The sequence below is a fragment of the Monodelphis domestica genome, chromosome 5 (assembly GCF_027887165.1).
Source record: "Monodelphis domestica isolate mMonDom1 chromosome 5, mMonDom1.pri, whole genome shotgun sequence".
In the NCBI taxonomy this organism is placed as follows: Eukaryota; Metazoa; Chordata; class Mammalia; order Didelphimorphia; family Didelphidae; genus Monodelphis; species Monodelphis domestica.
In genome coordinates, this window is record NC_077231.1 from 77,921,070 (window position 1) to 77,941,986 (window position 20,917).

Genomic DNA, 20,917 nt, shown 5'->3' on the forward strand with positions numbered 1-20,917 from the left:
GAACACATATATATAAGAACACAGCTGAGTGCACATATATGTGTGTATATATATATATATATATAATACAGACACATGTACAAATACATACACACATACATGTATATAAAATTGAACCTTTTTCTAATTAGCTGTACATGCACTCCGCTGTGAACTTGAGTTCTCATCACACACACACATGCATACACACACACGCATATATATGTTATATATGCGCTATGAGCTTGAGCCCCCATATACACATACATATATATGTATGAATCACCAAACTTGGCTGTAAGAAGAGAACGAAGAAGGTTCCCCTCCTCCTGTCTTCGCGAAATGATGGTGTGGAACACTTTATAAATGAAAGACTTTTCATGTCTGGGTTTTGCTGATTTTTCCATTTTCCCCTGCTTTTTGTTCCCCAAAAGGGAATGGCTCTCGGGGGCAGGGTAAAGGGAGGAGATGCTTTAGGAAATACGTTGATAAAATAGGTTTTTTAAGAAAGAAAAACAAGTTCAGTGTAATCAGAGTCTGCTCCATTCTTTCTTGATCATTGCTCTGCTTTTGTTCACGTGAATGTCATGGAGGTTGGGGGCCATTAGAAAGCCATGTGGACCTCAGGCGCTGTCCTTCTTGTCAGGTTAGGCTGTCCATCTGGTGAAGCCAGGGCTCCTGAATTAGCATGCCCCAGAGTGACCCAATCAGCCAGGCAAGCTGGTGATCTCTGCCCCACTGTGCATCATCTGTTGGTCCGAGGCTCTGGCATGGACCCTAGCTTCAAGGCTTACTGGGGCAGGAGGGACCAGGGAGGGAGAGTCCCAGGAGTTCAGAGCCTGGCTCTGACCCATATTCCACTTACTTTTCTTGGAACACTTTGTCTCTGCAGACTTGATACAGCGCGTGTTAGGAGCGCCTTATCTAGTCTCTGGCCAATCTGAGCCCTTGAAATATTTTCATTTAATTCTTGATGTGTCTTGTAAACTATCTTGTCTTTTATTATTTTTTCTCCACAAAAAATCAGTCATAAGCACAGGTCAAACGATCTTGGAAATAGGTTTGGGAATCTTAGACATTTCACAAAAGACTAAAGCTCTTTTGAGTTTGCTTCTTCGTGATTCTTAAAGTGACCTGTTTATTTATTGTAGAATGCACTGAGCTATAGACTTGGACCCCGTTTTGTTGTGGCTCAAATTGAAGGGCTGTTTGGGAGCTGAGCTATTGAATTGCTAGGTACATGTTTACTCCGCCAATGGGCAGAAATGAAAGGGGACCCAGCCAGCCAGCCAGCCAGCCAGCCTGCCTGCCTGCCTGCCTGCTAGCTTTCTTGATAGATGCTTTTAATGTTCTTAGCATCACATCCCTATTCTGGTGTAAAATCGATAACCCCCTAAATAAATCCCAACCTGGCATTCTGCACTGGGTCAAGCAATCAACAAGCATTTATTATGCACCTACTATGTGCCAGGGATCGTAAACAAGGAGAAAAAAAGCCTGACTAATGTTGGGGGGCGGGTATCTTTTTTTTGTTGTCATTAAGGTGTACTTTTCAAGATGATTGTAAACAAGTAGGCAACACTCAGACCTGGCTGGATGTTTCATCGGGAGCCCGAAAGTGTCCTAAGATCCAGATCATGCGAAGCGGTCACTATCAGGTAAGAGAGAAGCCTCATGCATCTTGGTCTACATCTTTGAAATTTTGCATGACTTCTGGTCACTTCACTCCTGGCACGTGGGAAACATACATTATCCCCCAAACAAGCATTATGGGAGCCCAACGTGAACGTGAGCTGCATTGAAAGAGATGAGGGAGCCATTTGTTTTTATGTCATAGATTTACAGATGGAAGAGACCATAGGGATGCTTGAGTCCAGTCCTTTATTCTTTACCCTTTTAGTAAAAGGTGAGAGACAGATGCTTAATTCAGACATGTATGCAAGGAATGTCCCAGGGATGGGGCTGATCTATGGACAAATTCAAAATTCTTCTTCTTAGTGCTTTTGAGTATTGGGGGTGGCAAAGGGGAGCATGATCTGGGGTTTTCTTTTAAAAATAAAACAACTGATATTTTTATTTAAAAATTTTTATGAAAATTATTTATATGAAAAATAATTTCATTATGTTCAAATCATCTTCATTTCCCAATATATCTCTCCCTTAAAGAATCATTCCTTATATTAAAAGAATTTAAAAGGTGCTGAAGGGGACAGGGGCGTTCATCGAAACAAATCAAAGTATGGAAATATCTAATGATATATTCTATATATATATTATGTATAATTATAATTACATATAATAATCTATATATTATATAGAACCTATGGTTCCCCCACCTCTCCAAAGAAGTGGTAGAAGGGACTGCCCATATCTCTTCTTTGGGGCTAAGTCTGGCTTTCCTACCATGCTTCAAAGCCCTGTAACTTCTGAAAACTTGATGTAGTTGTCTTGACCCATCTTGGCCAGGAAAAAGAGAGAAGAATGGAGCTCCCTCCTTCCTTTGCAGAGGTGAAGGCTTAGTGCATATACTTGAGGTAACTAGGTGGCTAGAATACTAGAACTGGGCTCTCATCCTTTTCTTTTTTTTACTTTTCTTTTTAAATTTTTCTTTTTTTTTGTCATTCAAAACTCACTTCCATATTGGTCATTGTGGTAAGGGCTCACTCATACAAAACCAGAACCCCAAAATATAACTGCAAATACACTAATGTAAAAGATAGTATGCTTTGATCCACATCCATCCGGCTCCAACAATTCTTTTTCTGGAGGTAGAGAGAGGTCCCCATCACAAGCCTTTCTGAATTGTCCCAGAACATCACATTGCTGAGAGTAGCCAAGTTTTCACAGATAATCATTGTCCAACATTGCTGTTACTATGTACGATGCTCTCCTGGTTCTGCATATTTCACTCTGCATCAGTTCCTGCAGGTATTTCCAGCTGTTTCTGAAATCATCCTGCTAATCATTTCTTATAGCACAATAATATTCCATCACCATCAGATACCACAATTTGTTCAGTCATTCCCCAATCAAAGGGCATCCCTCAATTTCCAAGTCTTTGCCACTGAGCCCTAATTCTAACTCAGATACTTCCTGGTTGGGCAAATCATTTACCCTCTCTCAAACTCAGTCTCCTTATCTGTGAAAGAGGTTTGGCACAGGGTTGTTGTGAGGCTCAAATGAGATAATGCCTATAAAATATTAATGCCTATAAAATTTTTGCAAACTTTAAAGTTCTATGTAATATCATTATTCATTTCTAAAATATCTTTCATTTAAACAATTATAATAGTGTAAGAAGAAAATGCCTTTTTTTTAGTTTTGTTTTTTTTAAAACCTTTACTTGATACCAAGTATTGGTTACAAGGCAGACATGAGGTAAGGGCTGGGTAATTGGAGTTAAGTGACTTGCCCAGGGTCACACACCTAGGAATTGTTTTGAGGCTGGATTTGAATCTAGGCCTTCCTTTCTCCAGGCTTGGTTCTCTATATACATTGAGGAACCCTTCGTTTACTTTTTTTTTAAAAGGAAATTTTCTGAAGCTCAACTGATTATCCAAGGTACATGAAAGAGAATCAGATCCAGAGACCTGATGCATAATGTCAAAAAGAACCAATTTGTTTGCTTGTACCCCGGTCACTTTCTGAGACTGTCTTTACTGTTGGCATGGTATTGACACAATCACTTGGCAAGGAGTCTCAGAACCTCTCCCCACTGAAACACAAAAGCCATGGCCCTGTGGGAAGGCAGAATCTCCTCTGCTCTTTGCCAGGCTAGAAGAGAGTGAGTGATCCAGATTCTTTAGCTTATTGTAGCACTGAGATCATGAGGGACTGGCCAGAGGCCACAGAAGAAACCCATTGGACCTGTCTGTTCACTTCCCCTGAGTGACACAGAAACAAGAAAATCTTTCACCCCCTCTCTCTCCCCTTGTGCTTTTCCATTTCCAGAAGCCAGAACCACATCACTTATAATTTTTAACATTTTATAAAGGGGAGCCATATAGTTTAATAAGTGCTAAATAATGAAACAGTTTAAGCTTTTCCAGTTAGAGTCAGCTAGAGTTTGCCACTTAAGACTCTGCTTCTCTGTGGTCTTCCTTGAAAAAAGCCCAAACAACCTCCACAAAGAGGTTTTTGTGGCTCTTTCGGGGTGTCAGTGCCCCTCCTGCACCCCTTCCTGCTGAAATGAACCTAATCACAGGATTTCTGAATTCAAAGGAACTTCAAAGGTCATCCCTTTGTATTTAGTCATGAGAGTATAGATTGGGAGCTTGTAGAATAGCTCATTTCAGGGGTGAGGAATCCATGACTCCTAGACAGGAAAGGACTTGCCCAAAGTCACACAGACAGTGAATAGCAGAGCTCTGATTTGAATGGGGGTCTCTGGACTCCAAAGGCAATGAGTGCTCTTTCCAAGGTGCCTGTATATGCTTGTATTTTCTTATTTTTGGATGTAGGATCATAGATTTAGAACTAGAAGTTACCTTGGAGAGGTCATCAAGTGCCACCCCTTCCCGTATTTTACAGATGAGGAGACTAAGTCTGTGTGAAATCATGGTATTATAGAATCACAGAGTCTGGGAGGGAACCTAGGAGTCATTGAGTCCAATCCCTTTATTTTACAGGCGAGGGGAACTAATATGAGACAGGTTGATCATCAGCTCCCATCCCGCTGTTGTATGTACCATGAGGAAACTGAGCCCCAAATGTGACTTGCCTAAGGTCATATTGTTAGTAGGAAACTCTGGTCCTCTGATTCCATTGCTTTTTCCCGTAGTACCACACCATCTGCTATAGACCCATCACTTTGGGTAATGAAAAGGCATTCATTTTACGTCTGCTTCCTTATTTTTCATGCCTCTTATCCTTCCCAACCCACTCAATTTCATCTGATACTCTCTCTCTACTTAGTAAACTCGATTATTCTAGCTGCTAGCTCTACCTTTGCCCCTTCACCCCTCTGTCATTTCATATGTTTTTGTTTTATACTAGCCCTTCACTTTCATCTTCATAGCCCTGGACCCTTACACCACACCCGGTTTATAAGAGGAACTTAATGAGTGCTTCCTGACTGAGTGTGGTAGTGGATAGAGTGACAGTCTCGAAATTGGGAAGATCTGAGTTCAAATCCTGGTTGAGGCTGATAGCAGACCTGTATTAGCTATGTGAACCAAAGTCTATCTATCTGTTTATCTACAGTTATCTGTAGTTTAACCAACCCTTTCCCTGACTCTAAATCCTATAAGGCTAAGTGCAATTGAAGAGAATGGGAAATGCTATCTTAATGTTGAAGTCACTGAAACTGATACCAGGAAATGAACTCCTCCCACAATTCCTGTTATACAATCCTTCCTCCCAGATCTTCCTTTGCTTTTTAAATAATATTTTGTTGTTCCTTTATTACATGTAAAAACATGTAATAAAAATGACAAATTAAATTAAATTAAAATTTTAAAATTTTAAATTAAAATTTTAAATAAAAAACAGGGAAAACTACATAAATGATAAATATATAAATGAGGTTTTTTGTTAGACCTCCCTAGACATAATGGCCAATAGATCTTTCATTCCCCTTGGATGCTTCATTGTAAAAAGACTGGATCTGATGTCTTGTCTTCTCCCATAAATCCTTCAGAATGATATTGAATGGTTATATTGAATGCAAATGTTGAATACTAACAGATGGCTTTCTGCTTTCATTTCTTTTAAACAACAATGACCATCACGTCAAAAGACCACTGTGACTGTGTTGGGAGGCTTCTCCACGAAATATTCATGGTGTTCAGTGAAGAATACAGGGAACAACAGAGAACTTTGCAAGGCTAAAAACCAGCCTCTGGGGACCTGTTCATGTAATATAAAAACCACCAAAACGATGGACAAAGGTATGTTTATTATTTTATATATAGTTCAGTTGACCTCCAGGAGTGCCAAATCCTTCTCTAGCACCCTTTGAGGCTAAACAGTGCCAAAGGTCAGTAGGGAATTGCCTAGAGAATTGGGGTTAGGGAGAGGACTAAGATTAGGGCCATAGGTCATAGGGCTTGGGATCTAGGGCTAGATTATGGAGGTACCATAGCCCAAGAACCTCACCTCCATTCATAGATCCCAAAATATACGAATTCCATGAAGGGAGAGGAGACTGGATAGCCATTGCTCTCTCCTGTGTCAGGATTTCTTATCCTGGGAGACACATAATACCAAGACATGCCAGAAGACTATCAAAGGGAAATAGGATATATTTAGTAAATCGAGATATTACTCTGTATTGTTGGTTTTTTAAAAAGACTCTTTGGTCTTAGAATTGGTACAAGTATCAGTTTCAAGGCAGAAGAGAACCTCGCCCAGGGTTACCTAAAGAAGTGTCTGAGGCTAGATTTGAACCCAGACTCCACCTAGCTACGTAGCTACCCCCTTCTATGCCTTGATGTCTAGTCCCCTCATCCCTCTTTGTCCTGCTTGCCTTTTTCATGTGCACCAGCTCATCAACACCCATCCAAAACAATCTCAGTGTAGTCTGACCAAGGTCAGTAATGGAAACAAAGTTAAGAAGGGTTGAATAAAAAGATAGCAATGCTATATTTCTGGGAGACATTCATCCTCCTCTGAGTTTTATCTATACAAGCAAAAGGAAGGTGAGAGACCTTCTAACTAGCTCTCTGGTCTAGATAACGATGACCAAAAGAAATGGCTCTTTCACAATAGCAGGATTCCGGATGTTTTGTCTTGTTTTGTTGTTCCTGGTTTAGATCTGGGGAGATGGAGGGGCTTAGATTCCCTGGATAATGACCCGAGTTCCTTTACTTTGTGTTGCCACAGATACACTTCTGGTTACTTTTTTCTCATAAACCTAGAAATAATGTTTACTGTGATCTCTTTTTGGTGGTGACTCTGCATTCAAAATAACTTAAAATAAGTAAAACATCTGATCCCTAGATCCCTTAAGCCAGCTGTTTAAAAATTAACCAAATGTTTCTAGGCCAAGGGTTCTTAATCTTCCTTGTGTCTTGGGCCCCATTAACTGCCTGTGGAACTGTTCTCAGAATCATATTTTTAAATGCAGAGGATTACAAAGGAAATGCATTTGACTGAAATATAGTGATCAAAATGGACCCCAAATTGAGAATCTTTATTCTAGGCTTTTTCCTCTATTATTACTTCATTCTCTTCTTTTCTTTTTTTTTTAAACCTTTACCTTCTGTCTTACTATTAATTCCAAGACAGAAGAGCAGCAAAGGCTGGGGGATGGGGGTTAAGTGACTTGCCCAGGGTCACACAAGTTAGAAAGTTTCTGAGGCCACATTTGAACCCAGGTCCTCCCAACTCCAGACCTGGTACTCTATCAACTGAGCCAGGTAGAGGTCCCCTACAATTTACTTTGAAATTCTTCATGACCTGTTGGATGGTTGTAAACAAAGTGGGACCTAATATATTTCTACCAGTTGCTACTCTTTCTTTGAAAATTATGTGTGACTTGATATATACTTTGTATTTATTTCCTCATATACATGTTGTATCACTACAGTAGAAAGAAAATAAGTTTCTTGAGGAGAGGAATTATCTTTTTTTGTTTCTTTTTGCAGTTGTATCCATACAGCCAGCATGTCTGGCATATTTCTTTTTTTCTTTTTATTCAAAGATGTTTTATTTTTCCAGTTACAGGCAATAATAATTTTCAATATATGTTTTCCAAAACTATAAGATCCAAACTGTCTCCCTCTCCACCACTCGGAGATGGTAAGCAATTTGATTTGGGCTGTCCGTACATGTATTATCTTGCAAAACCCACTTCCATACTGGGCATTGCCGTAAGAGCCTTCTCATACAAAAGCCAAACCCCCAAATAAAACCTTCGCTACACTCACGGGAAAGATACTGTGCTCTGATCCACATCCACCCAGCTCCCAACAGTTCTTTCTCTGGAGGTGGATAGTGTTCCCCATCATAGTTCTGGTGTATTTCTTAATCAGCGAATCAAATTTCTTGAATTCATGATCTTTATTCATCTTGTTGGGCATTGTGCACATGTTAGTGTTTGAAGCAAATGATATAAAATCTTGCAGAATATGAGTGAGAGCATGGCCCAATGGGCAGAGAGCCGATCAATCACAAAGCATTTAAGTACCTACTGTGTGTCAGGCACTGGGCTAAGCTCAAGGGAGGCAAAGGAAGGTAAGGGGGTAAGGAAGAACAGTCCCTGCCCTCCAGAAACTCAAGTCTAATGGAGACAGGCAAGCAACTTTGTACAAATAAACTAGAGACGGGATAAATTGGAGTTTATCAACAGAGGAAAGGCTCTCTGATTAAGAGGAATGGGGAAAGGCTTCTTGTAGAAGTTGGGATTTTAGCTGGAGACTTGAAGGAAACCAGGAAGCTAAGATGAGGAGAAGGAAATTCTAGAGATCCAGCTTCAAAACCACAAAATGGGGGACCTTCAATCTTGCCTCTGCCACATACTGGCTGTGTGACTGTGGGTAACTTTTCAGTGCTCTAATCAACCATGTAAGGTGTAGGTTGTTGAGAAGGTGCCTACCTGCGTTGGTGGAGAGATTCCCTACCAGGGAGTCCTCTGTGCCAATGAAATCACTGGTATAGTCCCTAGATGTCCCAAATTCTTTCCAGGCAGTTATGAAAGGATGCAGGAAAGACGAAGAATTGTATTCGCCTTAATTTCAGAAAAAAATTGGTTGGTTTTGATTTATCATCAATTTAATCTTCCTTAAATTGCTTCTTTGGGGGCTTCCTTCTTATCAGCGGGGTTTCAGAGGAAAATGGAAAAGCATTCATCAGTAGCTTGATGACAGCTGACTCAAGGAACTTGATGGATTTGAACCTATTAATGCCTGTTTTGCACTCACATGTCAACAATTCAGACTCTCCATTAGGTCAGCATTTCCCAAACTGCAGCTGTGCAGAGGCCCCTGGTGTTCTACGTGATGCAGGAGAGGTTCTCTGGGAAAAGTTCATGGCTGCTGATATTTCTCCTCTTCTCCCCACTGCCAAAATATTGAACATGAAATTGATTATGCACAAAAATATGTATGTGCTGGGTTTAGAGATGGGGCATCGCATTTGGTTTTAGTTCCTCTTTTTCTTCCAAAATTCCCCTGATCTCTCTACTCTATTATTCTGGGCATAAGTTGTGCCCCCAGGGCCCCTGGCTCAGGGTTTGGGGGCTCATCCATATACTTCAGGCCACGGATGGCTTCCATGGCCAAATCAGTGTGAGGAAATCTGGCCAACATTTACATTTAACCATTCGCCTAAAGATTAATCAATCATTTACTGTGTGCCAAGCACTGTGCTAAACACTGAGGCTTCAAAGAAAAAGCAAAATCAGCCGCCTTGCCCTCCTGAGCCAAGAGCTCAGATTCTAACGTGGGAGCCAATGTCTATATGAATTGGTACACCCAAGATAAAGGAGGAGTAGGTGAAGGGTGGCTTTAGAGAGGGAGCTGCTAAGAAAAGATCCCCAAAATGCCTTTAGTTCAGGGCTATTCTTGTTCTGGGTCAGACTCTGCCAACACCAGTTCCAAGCTGATAGAGTGATCCCAGTAGGAGCCAGGAGATAGAAGTGGGTTTAAAAATGACTTCTTCTGAGGGACTAGCTATCCACAGTGGGTTTGGAAGGCACGCTGAGTTCAAATGTGTGCGGTGATGCCTGATGTGCACTTCTTCTCGGGGAAGGGCAGGGAAGAGCGCAACATCTGGAAAGCCCACATCCTGACATATAGGAAGGCAAAAAATGATTTTTTAAGGCTTAAAATTGTTTTACTCCTTTCTCCATTTACTCCTTTCTCCAGATCTCTTAGCTATCAGTGTATCCTTCAATTCTGACTCCTGGAATTTAACAGAAAAATTCAAGTTCACCAACTGTTCATCTTTAAAAGAGTAAGTATTATTATTTTTTTAATTAAATGCTCTCCCATACTAATGAAATCCCTCCAGTTCAATGGAACCAGCATTCGAGTACCTACTTACTGTGTATGAGGTAGGGTGATATGGTAGAGAGAGAGCTGGCCTCAGAGTCACAAAGACTGGATTCAAGTCCCGCCCGTGACAACTACGGACTGCATGGCTCTGGAGAAGTCACTTTTCCAATTGCCAGGCAAATCTTTAACACTCTTAAGTTGAAGAAGGGTACTGAACTGTACCAGGAGAGGAGCTCATTGAACATGCGAAACACAGGTTGAGCCATTCTTTCCTTCTGGGGAGGCAAAGAAGTCCTGGATTTGGAGTCAGAAAGAACCGAGTTCCAATCTAGCCACTGAAACTTATTAGCTTTGTGATCTGAACAAATATATCCCTTAACCTCTCTGCACCTCAGTTTCCTCATCTATAAAATGAGAGGTTTGGGCTAGAGATGGCTTCTGAGTCCCTTCATTCTAGAGTTATGATCCTTTCTGAGACTTTCTTTAAAAAAAAAAAGGGATATAATGAGTTCTTACTTTCAAAACTCTCCAGCTTATCTATGTTTCCTTTTGGACTTTTTTGTCCTGTGTATTTTTTTTTAAATGGCTTCACTGACCTTTGTCTTTTCTTTGGCCACTCTGTTCCTACCCTCCCTCTATCTCCCACCTCTGTCACCCCTCCTCTGCCAACTGAACAAAAGAAAAACAATACCCTTAAAACCAATAAGGTTGATCAAGCAAAACAAACCACCATTTTGGAAACATGGAGAGAGATATGTCTTATTCTGTAGCTTGAGGTTTTTTTTTTACCTTTCTTGTAGAATATTATTGTTGTTAATGTTGTTCAGTCATTTCAGTCAATGGGTCTGACTCTTCATGACCCCACTTTGGGTTTTCTTGGCTAAGACACTGGAATGGCATGCCATTTCTTCTTTAGCCCTTTTTATAGATGAGGAAACAGAAGCCAACAGGGTTAAGTGACTTGCCCAGGATCACACACCTAGGAAGAGTCTATTGCCAAATTTGAACCCAGCTTCTCCTGACTCCAGGCTTGGTGCTCTATCCACTGCACTACCTAGCTGTCCCATGACTTTTAAAGTTAAAACAAAACCATCATGACAAATATTAATAGTCAAGACTTTGATCCTACCTCCCCCAAATGTGTCTCAGATTACAACTTGTCCATGCCTTAGTAGATTAGACCTCAGGAGATGCCTGAATCACAAAGTTCATATAAATCAGAAGAGAGATCCAGGTGTCGGTTTTCCTTAATGCTGCAAGCCCAGTGCTCCCTCTGTAATAAACACATCGATCAGGGACTAAGTCATACACCGTTTTCTCATTTCAATAAATGAGCGTCTGCATACGAGGCATGAATGATTGCTTTTCAACATAGCACAGCACTTTGGCTATAGGACCATCAGGGCAATACCCTTTCCATCAGCTAATACAGAACTTTGACTCCTGTAGAAGAGAAGTCATGTCATTGGGCACCTCAAGACTCCCAGAGGTTTAGAGTTAGCCAGGAGCCGTCTTTGCATGCTTTTGCAGGTTGGTAGCTGGCACATTAAATGAAAACGTGCATCTCTTGCACTTACTAGCCCTATGACCCTATGAAATTCATTTAACCAGGACCCTTTTGAGTTGCATCCATAATTTTCAAGCACCAAAGACTTTGATGGCCCAATTTGTTCAGACCATGGTCACTCAGCCAACTTTGCCCTAGAAGAAAAAGGGAAAGGAGAGAAGAGAAGACGGCAAGGAAGGAATTAGTCATTCCTCTTTTTTTAAAAAACCTTACCTTCTATCTTAGAAGTAAGACTATATATTGGTTCTAAGGCAGAAGAGTGGTAAGGACTAGGAGTTGGGGGTTAAGTGACTTGCCCAGGGTCACCCAGCTAGGAAGTGTCTGAGTTCAGATTTGAACCCAGGACCTCTCATCTTCAGGTCTGGCGCTCTATCCACTGATGTATCCAGCTGCCCTCATTCTTTCTTTTCTCAACCTCTCACCCTATGCCAGATATTGTACTAGGCATTGGGAATATAAATATAAATGTGAACCAGAATCTACCCTCAATTGTATTTTGTCTCTTGCTACTACTATGGAGAAAAGAGAAGTAGATCACTACTCCAGAGGGGAAGGCAAAAGGAGGAAATTCTTGTTCAAAGAGGAAGAATGGGGATTCCTTCTGTGGCCTCACTTGTTTTAATTGCAAAAGCAGTAGTGAGGGGATGAGCAGAGCAAAATCTCTTTTTCTAGAGCTAAGGATAGCAGGAGCGATTGGGATAGGTGTCCTCGCTTCTTGGTTTTCCAGCTGGAACTCAGAATCCATTTTCCCTGACAAACAAAAGGACACTGTAGTGCTCTCAACACCATAGTCCATTTGCTTTGTGGGCCAAGTGGGCTTCTGTGGCCCAGCCTGAGAACTGCACTCGTGGCATTCCAAGCTAGGAGATGGCTGCATAAGGGTGAGGATCAGTGTCAGTGCTCTGGAAAAGCCAAGAAATAATAAAAATAATAATAAATCATAGTTTATAATGACAGTAAATATAATTAATAAATAATGCCAAGATAATAATAAAAGAATATTGGACTAAAGTTGACTCTCATGAGATGAATAAACCTAGTGGAAAATATTTAGACAATAAACTATATCAGCACTTTTATCAGGTAGAAGCATTAAAAAATGCAGAGGTCTCAGAAATACCATTTGTTTAAATATGTAAGGAATCATAGAAGGACAGCTAGAAAGTACACTGATACACTGTTAGTAGAGCTGCGAATAGACCTTGCTGTTTTGGAAGGCTATTCAGAATGATGGCAGAAAAATATTGAGTTTAGGGGCAGCTAGGTGGCTTAGTGAATATAAAGCCAAGCCTGGATATAGGAGGTTCTGGGTTCAAATGTGGCTTCAGGCACTAACTAGCTGTGTGATCCTGGGCAAGTCATTTAACCATAATTGTCTAGCTATTACCAGTCTTTTGCCTTAGAACCCATATTTAGTATCAATTCTAAGAGAGAAGGTAAGGGGTTTAAAGAAGAAAAGACAAAGAGTATAAAGTTTTCTCTCATCAGAGATATTTAGGCAGAAGCGGGATGACCCCTTGGGTGTGAAGTGGGATGACCCCTTGGGTGTGAAGTGGGATATTCTTTTTCAGGTGTGAGTTAGCTCTTCAGTAAGATCCCTTCTGAAATTTTGTGGTTCTTTGACTAAACAACATTACCAAACTTTTTAGCCAGCCATTCCATTACTAGACATGTTCCTCAAATTTAAAAAACAGGAAAATCCCATCTTTTCCAGAGTAATCACAGAAGTCCTTTTAGTGGTAGCAAACAACTGAAAATAAAGTGGTTACCCATCAATTGGGGAATTCTGAACAAATTATGCATGTGAATATAATGTATTAGAATGTTCTCAGGTCATAAAAAATGACAAGTGGCAATTGAGAGAAAAATAGCAAGATTTATATGAACTGATGCAGGCCGAAATGAGCAGTATCAGAAGAACAGTAGGAGTAACACTGATGAGTCTTGTAAAGGGGAAGAACCCCAAAGGGAGAATAACCAGTCTTAGTGCCTGAGAACAGGCAGATAATGAAATCTATAGACCCACCTCCTCTCTGTAGGGAAACTGGGGACTAACAGAGCAAAATGATCTTTAAAAAATTTTTTAAACTTACCTCCCATCTTGGAATAGATACTAAATTTGGTTCCAAGGCAGAACAATAAGGGCTAGGCATTTGAGGGGTAAGTGACTTGCCCAGGGTGACTTAGCCAGGAAATGTCTGATGCCAGATTTGAACAAAGGACATCCCATCTTCTGGCTTGACTCTCTATATGTTGAGCCACCTGTCTATTCTCTAGCTCAGATCTTTGTGATTCCAAGTCTAGCATTCCATCCATCATACTACATTACCTCTCCTTCCTTTCTTATGATGTCTACCTTTGACCCACTGTTACTTCAGTCCCTGTTAGGCTTGGCATCAGCAGGATCTGGAATCAAAACCAGTCTTGCCTCTGTGACTTTCCAGATATGTGAACATGAATCTGAACCTTGAATAATACATATAGTATCTTTCTCATAGTTTTTTTTTTTAACCCTTACTTTCTATCTTAGTAACACTCTTAGACAGTAGGTCTTAAGTTAGATAATTAGTTAAGTGACTTGCCCGGGACCACATAGCTAGGAAGAGTCTGAGGCTAGATTTGAACCCAGGAACTCCCATTTCCAGTCCTGGTGCCCTATTCAGTAAGCCACCTAGCTCTCCCAATTCATAGGGTTCTAAGGATCAAATTAGATCATGTTTGTAACGTGTTTAAACCAACAGTTTTTTTTGTTATTATTAAACCAGTAATTCCCAGAAGTCTTTATAAATCAACCCTACCAAAACCCCTGCATGGCAAAGTATAGGATTAATAATTGTGCTTCCTTAGTGAGTAGTTTACTAACTAACCATCATCCCCATTCCCCTACTGTCCCAGGAAAACAAATTTTCAGACCATAACTGCTATGTTGCAAAACAAAAGAAATGTTAATATCTTTGTCATCAATACAGATCAAGCAAATTCTATTCTGGGGGAGGACTTGGGGGACAGGGAGGAAGCTACAAGGAGCTCTGTCCGGTAGCAGCCACAGATCACTGGATCACAACTTTGGAGTTAAGACAGCCTTAGAAGTCATGAAGTACAACCTTCTCACTCTATTTTATTTATGGGGAGGGGGGGGCAAACAAAGTTAAGTGACTTGCCCAAGGCTACACAGTTAATAAGTGTTCAAGGCTAGATTTGACCTCATGAAGATGCCTTCCTGATCCCATGGCTTTCTTTATCCCCAACCCTCTCACTTTAGAGATGAAGAACTGAGTGCCAGTGACTTGCCCAATGTCACATGAGTAACTAGTAGCAGAATGGGAATTTGAACCCAAGCTCTCTGAATCTACTAGATCAAGAGCTCTTTGAATGCACAAATGGGTTCTGTGGACCCTGGACACAATTGGCACATCAAACCACCACTCGCTTCTCCATTGGATCATAGATAAATCTGAAGCTAGAACCTTCAGAAGGCAATGAGGCCAATCTCCCTAAAGGGTGTCAGAAATGAGATCTGAATCTAGGTCCTCTTTCCAAGGTGCCCCAATTGAACCATTGTGGGGAAAGGGCTTGTCAGGCTCTTGAATTTAATGTTCTTTCACTGTCTTTCATCAAAGTGTTTTTCCCCCTTCGTAGTCATTAAAACCCCAGTAGAAACATTTTTTTGAGAGAGAACATGCTCTACATGCTAGAGAAATGAAGCTCATGCAGTTTAAACATCAATCCCATTCTCCATGTTGCCAGATGCTCAGCCTGTGTTGGTGCGACCTGTGCTTGGTGTGAAAATGAGAAAAAATGCATCCATCCCTTTGCAGCCTGTGACATCGCAGATTACAGGAAGAATCAGGTGACTTGTTTGTTGTAACTGAGAGCGTGGCAAAGCTTCTTTAGAAAACACATGTTCCTAAATGTAAACTGAAAGACAACCTAGGAGAAGAAAAATCGCAGCCCGAAAGGGCTTAGAATGGCCGAGACGGGCCGCAGAGAGCGCGTCTCCCTGCCATTGCTGCAGAGGTGGACGGTGTGGACTGGTGCCCTCAGGCAATATGGTGATGGGGTTTGCTCTTGCCTTTTGGAACTTTGTTATAATTAGGAGGGGAAAAGGTTATGAAAGAAATGAAGGTGATATAGAAACAAAAATAAAATGAAATTTAAATTCTCTTATGTAAAAAAAAATATCTATATCATTTATTCACACTTATACCACATGAATATGTACACATGAGTGCACAATTTATACTATAGATAAAAATAAACATGGATATGTATATATAATACAAGACACAATATTCAAATATCATGTATGTGTGCCATATATCTTTTGTATATACCATAGAATACATGAGAATATATATTAATATATGCATATAATATATACTACATACATGTGTACTACATAATATCTAATAATCATGGATACATGTATATAATAAATGTTACAAATCATATATGTATTACTATATAATATATATACACTATGTATGCCATATATGAGAATATACATGGATATATGTGTAGAATACATAGTATAATATTAATATATGAGTGTACCATATTATATGTGCATGTCATATAATATATGAGAACAGACATGGGTGTATATATAAAACTCATATATAATATATGTGCCATATTACATATGTATACTTCATAAGAATATACATGGATACAGGTAAGTAATACATGATAGAATATTCACATATAATCATGTACCATGTTATATGTGTAGACCATATGTTACAAGAACATATGGGTATATAAGATATATGATATAATATTCATATATAATGTGCATAACATTGTATATGTGTACTATGTATGAGAACATACATGGATACATGTATATGATACATGATGCAATATTCATATATAAAATGTGTGTGTATACACATGAGAATTCAATTGTATTTCAATTATAATTATAATAATTATATTTATTTTAATAATGTAATGTGTTAATTGCATTATTATAATTGCAATACAATAATTGTATAAGAGCACAAATATAATGTTTGCAAAATCTAATTATTTGAAAAGCAGGGTTGCAATTCCAGGCACAACTCAGGTTCTACTCCATAATTAATTTATCAGTAACTAAACTGTATTTTTATATAGATGTAGTCATTGTTCCTATATCTTTCATTTACCGCGGACTGTAAACCATGGAGAGCCAGAGAGGATGATCTGGGTTCAAAGTTCTACCTCTGAGAGGCTGTTACTTAACTCTTTCCAGCCTAGAGTCTCTAAATCGACAAAACTCTAGAGAAGCTGCTAGCCTATATTGATAGAGGGGGTTACCCCATACCAAGGAAATCCCAAGCCCAGACCCTATTCGGACCCCGTATTCTTGCACGTCAGTCAGTCAACACTTCGTAGGAGCTGGGCACATATGTGGGTTTGGGCTTCCTATTTTACTTCTCTCCGACCTAGTCTGGCTTTAGTCTATCTTGATATTCAGGGAATGCTTTGACTTTTTTTCCAGAATGTCTGTCAAGTATCCCGAAAATCACCTCCTTCAAGAGGAGGAAGATTCGAGGCCAAGAAGAATGCCAAAATAAACCAGGACTCACAGGTCAGAGCATGTTGGCAAATGCCCACCCTTTTGTAGGTTGGTCGTGGGCAAACTAAAGAAAAAAACACCAGGAACCAGAGCCATTGGGGTTATTCCAGGTTTCCTATCCTAACAAAATTCTTTTCATCCTCCATGGGTTTTTAACTGGTTAAAAAAAATTAATTGGCTCAATATATCAAAGACTCCAAAATCCGTGAAAGAAATTAGAACTCCTTAATTGTGAAAAATGGTATTGTTCTTTTGGTAGTCAGCTTTGAAAAGCTGACCTTGTGGCCGTCTTTGGAGAAACTTCCCTAAGGAAATGTGGCAAGTAGAATTTTAGGATTGGGTCTCTAGTTATCTCAAGTGGCAGATACCACCTTTTCAAAGGGTTCATTTTGCCTTCCATGGATTGGTGAGAATGATAATCCTGAAATGAAATGTGTTCTCTCTCTCTGTCTCTCTCTCTCTCTCTCTCTCTCTCTCTCTCTCTCTCTCTCTCTCTCTCTCTCCCCTGCTCTCTCCCCTTTCTTTCTCTCTCTCCCCACACCCCTTTCCTTCTCCCTTCCTCCCCTCCATCTTTGAATCCATGCTGTATACCAGTTCCAAGGCAGAATAGCAGTAAGGGCTAGGCAATCATGGTTAAGTGTCTTGTGCAGGGTCACACGACTAGAAAGTGTCTGAGGCCAGAGTTGAACCCAGGATCTCCCATCTCCAGGCCTGGCTCTCAATCCATTGAGGCACCTCGAGACCTCCCTTTTTTCTTTATTTAAAGAAAGCCAGTGGAATTGATAATAGAGAACTCTGGAATAATAAATGTTCCACAAATTATGTTTGTGACTCTCTTTTCCCTCCATTCTCTCCCTATTTCTTCATGCCTTTTCCACTTTCTCTCCCCACCAGCAATCTGTTAGAATTATCAAGCCTTTGAAATTCATTGACTTCCTTTGTTATTTGTAGTGTTTCAGAAGACCCTAGCCAAGAGGAACATCATCCTTCTATCTAAAAAGGCCAATTCTTAGCAAGCACAGTGAATTTCTAAGAAACTCTCATCAGTGTCAGTAACAAAGCTTAATCAGGGACCTCGCTCACAGATAACATTTTCCCTGGTTTTCAATTTTTTGACCTTATCATAAGTGGGGAGGACATGTGACCTTGTAACTATTTAAGGGTGAATTACAAATGAACAAAATGTGTGTTCCTGATGGTTATTAAAAAAAAAAGAAAAGAAAAAGATAAAGTATCATGGACTGTACAGTAAAAAAAGACAAGGACTCTGAAGTCTGAGGACCTGGATTCAAATCCTTCCTCTTTTACGTTAGAGCTGTGTGACCTTGGGCAAGTCACTTATTTGAGCCTCAGTTTCCCAGTCTGTAAAATGATGGGGTTTGACTAGATGGTTTTTGAGATCTCTTCTAGCTCCGAGTTTATTAGCCAGTGATGTTATTACCTCTGGCTAGTTTGTACCTCATTGCCCTAGTTTAGTCACCGCTTGAAGCCTGTCGATTAGTAGCAGTTCCCATCTGCCTTGATTGAGGATTTTCCAAATTAATATGACCACAGGCCTGTGCTAAAAACATCCAGAACAAAACCAATGGTTGAATCATGAGAATCAAATATTTAAAAAGTTTAGGACACAAATACTGGTACCCTTTGAATTTTCCAAGATCTTTAAAGGAACATAGACCTAGGGGCAGCGAGGTGATTTGGTGGTTAGTACCAGGCCTGGAGACAGGCGGTCCAGAGTTCAAATGTAGCCTCTGATGCTTCTTAGCTGTGTGACCCTGGACAAGTCACTTAACCCCCATTGCCTAGATCTTGCCCTTCTGTTTTAAAGTTGTTACTAAGACAATAAGGATTTAAAAAGAAAAAAATATATAGATTTAGTGCTTCAAGGGATGGAAGACACCTAGTCCAAATCTTTCATTTTATTGATGACAAAACTGAGGCTAAGAGAAGGCAATTAATTTGCCCAGGGTTACAGAGGTAATGAATAGAAGAGCCCGAATTCTGACCCAAGTCCTCTAAATCCATCTCTCTTCCTATTCCCTGCGCCATTCTGCTTGTCTTCTTATATTTGCTTATTTTTATTTTTAATTTTTTCTCTTAATTCCATGTAAGGACCACTTTAACCTACATTTTCTTTTGTATTTTTAAAAAATCCTTATCTTCCATCTTATGTTCAATACTAAATATTGGTAGAAGAATGGGAAGGGCTAGGCAGTGAGGGTTAAGTGACATGCCCAGGGTCACTCAGCTAGGAAGTAACTGAGGTTAGATATGAACCCATGACCTCCCATCTCTAGGTCTAGCTCAAAATCCAATGAGCCACCTAGATACCCCCTTTCTTTTAAATTTTTAGCAAAATTTCCTCCCTCTCTCCCTCCCTCCACTTGCTCTTCCCTGAGACCACCAGCCATCTGCTATAAATTTCACATGTGCACTAATGTAAAACATCTTTCCATCTTATTCTTTTTGTTCTGCCTGTCTTCTTGGGGAAACAGGTCCTACCAAATATGCTTTCTTCTCTTCAGTAGCTTTGTATTTGTTGATTCGTATTTAGGATGGGGTCTTCTATGACCCTCAACTTCTTTCCTGTGTCCTCCCCGTTTGGCACTTTTGACATTTCGGACCCTGAGCTAAGCCTTGAAACTCTTTGCCTTGCAGAAGTATCCTTTCTTCCTCTGTAAGTAAAGGGATGGGCTGTTCTTCCTTGGGATTGCATTACTACTAAGAGGAGTCCATTTCATCCCTAAGTGCTCCTGAAGACACAGTTAGAGCACCTGCCTTGAGAGACCTGAGCTCCTCCATCCCTCCCTCCCTCTGAAGGCTCCTCTGAAAGCGATGGATGGATCCCTTGGGAGATGGAGGCTTCTACCCAAAAGGACTGTAGGGTTTTCTTTCCTAAACAACAACAACAAACTCAGGACTTCCTTGGTTTCCCGACAGCTGGCTTCTTGGCTCACAGCAATCTTTTGAACCGTAGTCCCACAGAACCTCCCGAGCCTCCAAAACAGCAAATACAAAGCTGGGATGAGTTGGAGTTCTACTCTTTGGGGATTATCTAGCTTTGTGCGGAAGGTTTAAGACCAGAGCCAGAAGCGTTGTGTCTTATCAATACCTATTCATCTAGGTGGTACAGTGAATAGAATGCTGCATCTGGAGTCAGGAAGACCTGAGTTCAAATCCAGATTCATAGACTTGATACACTCTGTGCAGCCTTGGGCAAGTCACTTAACCTCTGTTGGCTTCAGTTTCCTTATTTGTAGAATGTGGATAATAATAACACCTACCTCCTAGAGTTGTGAGAATCGAAGGAAATCATGTTTGTAAAGTGCTTTGTGAACCCTAAAGCACTTTAGAAATGCTAGCTTTTTTAAACCCTTACCTTCCATTTTTTTTACTTAAAATTTTTTATTTAATTAATTAATTTGGGATTTTTTTCATAGTTACTTTAATCATGTTCTTTCTCTCCCCTCCTCCCACCCCACTCCCATAGCCAGTGTACAATTCCACTGAGTTTTACATGTCTTACCTTCCATTTTACTTATTTATTTATTTTGTTTTATACTCTTACCTTCCATCTTGGAATTATTACTGTGTATTGCTTCCAAGACAGAAGAGAGGCAAGAGCTAGGCAATGGAGGTTGACTTGCCCAGGGCCACACATCGAGGAAGTGTCTGAGGTCAAATTTGAACTCAGGACCTCCCATCTCTAAACCTGGCTTTCAATCGACTCAGCCACCCAGCTGCCCCTGAGGCACTTACTTATACATTGATAATAGAGTTGCCTCTGAGACCATCTGGTCCAGCTCCCTCATTTTTACAGACAAGGAAACTGGGGCCCAGGGGAATGAATTGATTTGTACGTGTAAGAGGTGG

At 40.3% G+C, this 20,917-nt stretch overlaps 1 protein-coding gene across 1 annotated transcript in view; it reads left to right on the top strand.

The window, feature by feature from the left end:
* Positions 1 to 20,917, top strand: part of PLXNC1 (plexin C1) — a 243,579-nt gene that overhangs the window by 80,754 nt on the left and 141,908 nt on the right. The window contains exons 5-9 of the mRNA XM_001370068.4: positions 1,523 to 1,637; positions 5,717 to 5,867; positions 9,786 to 9,873; positions 15,229 to 15,331; positions 16,967 to 17,056. Coding sequence (XP_001370105.2) covers positions 1,523 to 1,637; positions 5,717 to 5,867; positions 9,786 to 9,873; positions 15,229 to 15,331; positions 16,967 to 17,056 — 547 coding nt within the window. The remainder of the gene's footprint in view (positions 1 to 1,522; positions 1,638 to 5,716; positions 5,868 to 9,785; positions 9,874 to 15,228; positions 15,332 to 16,966; positions 17,057 to 20,917) is intronic.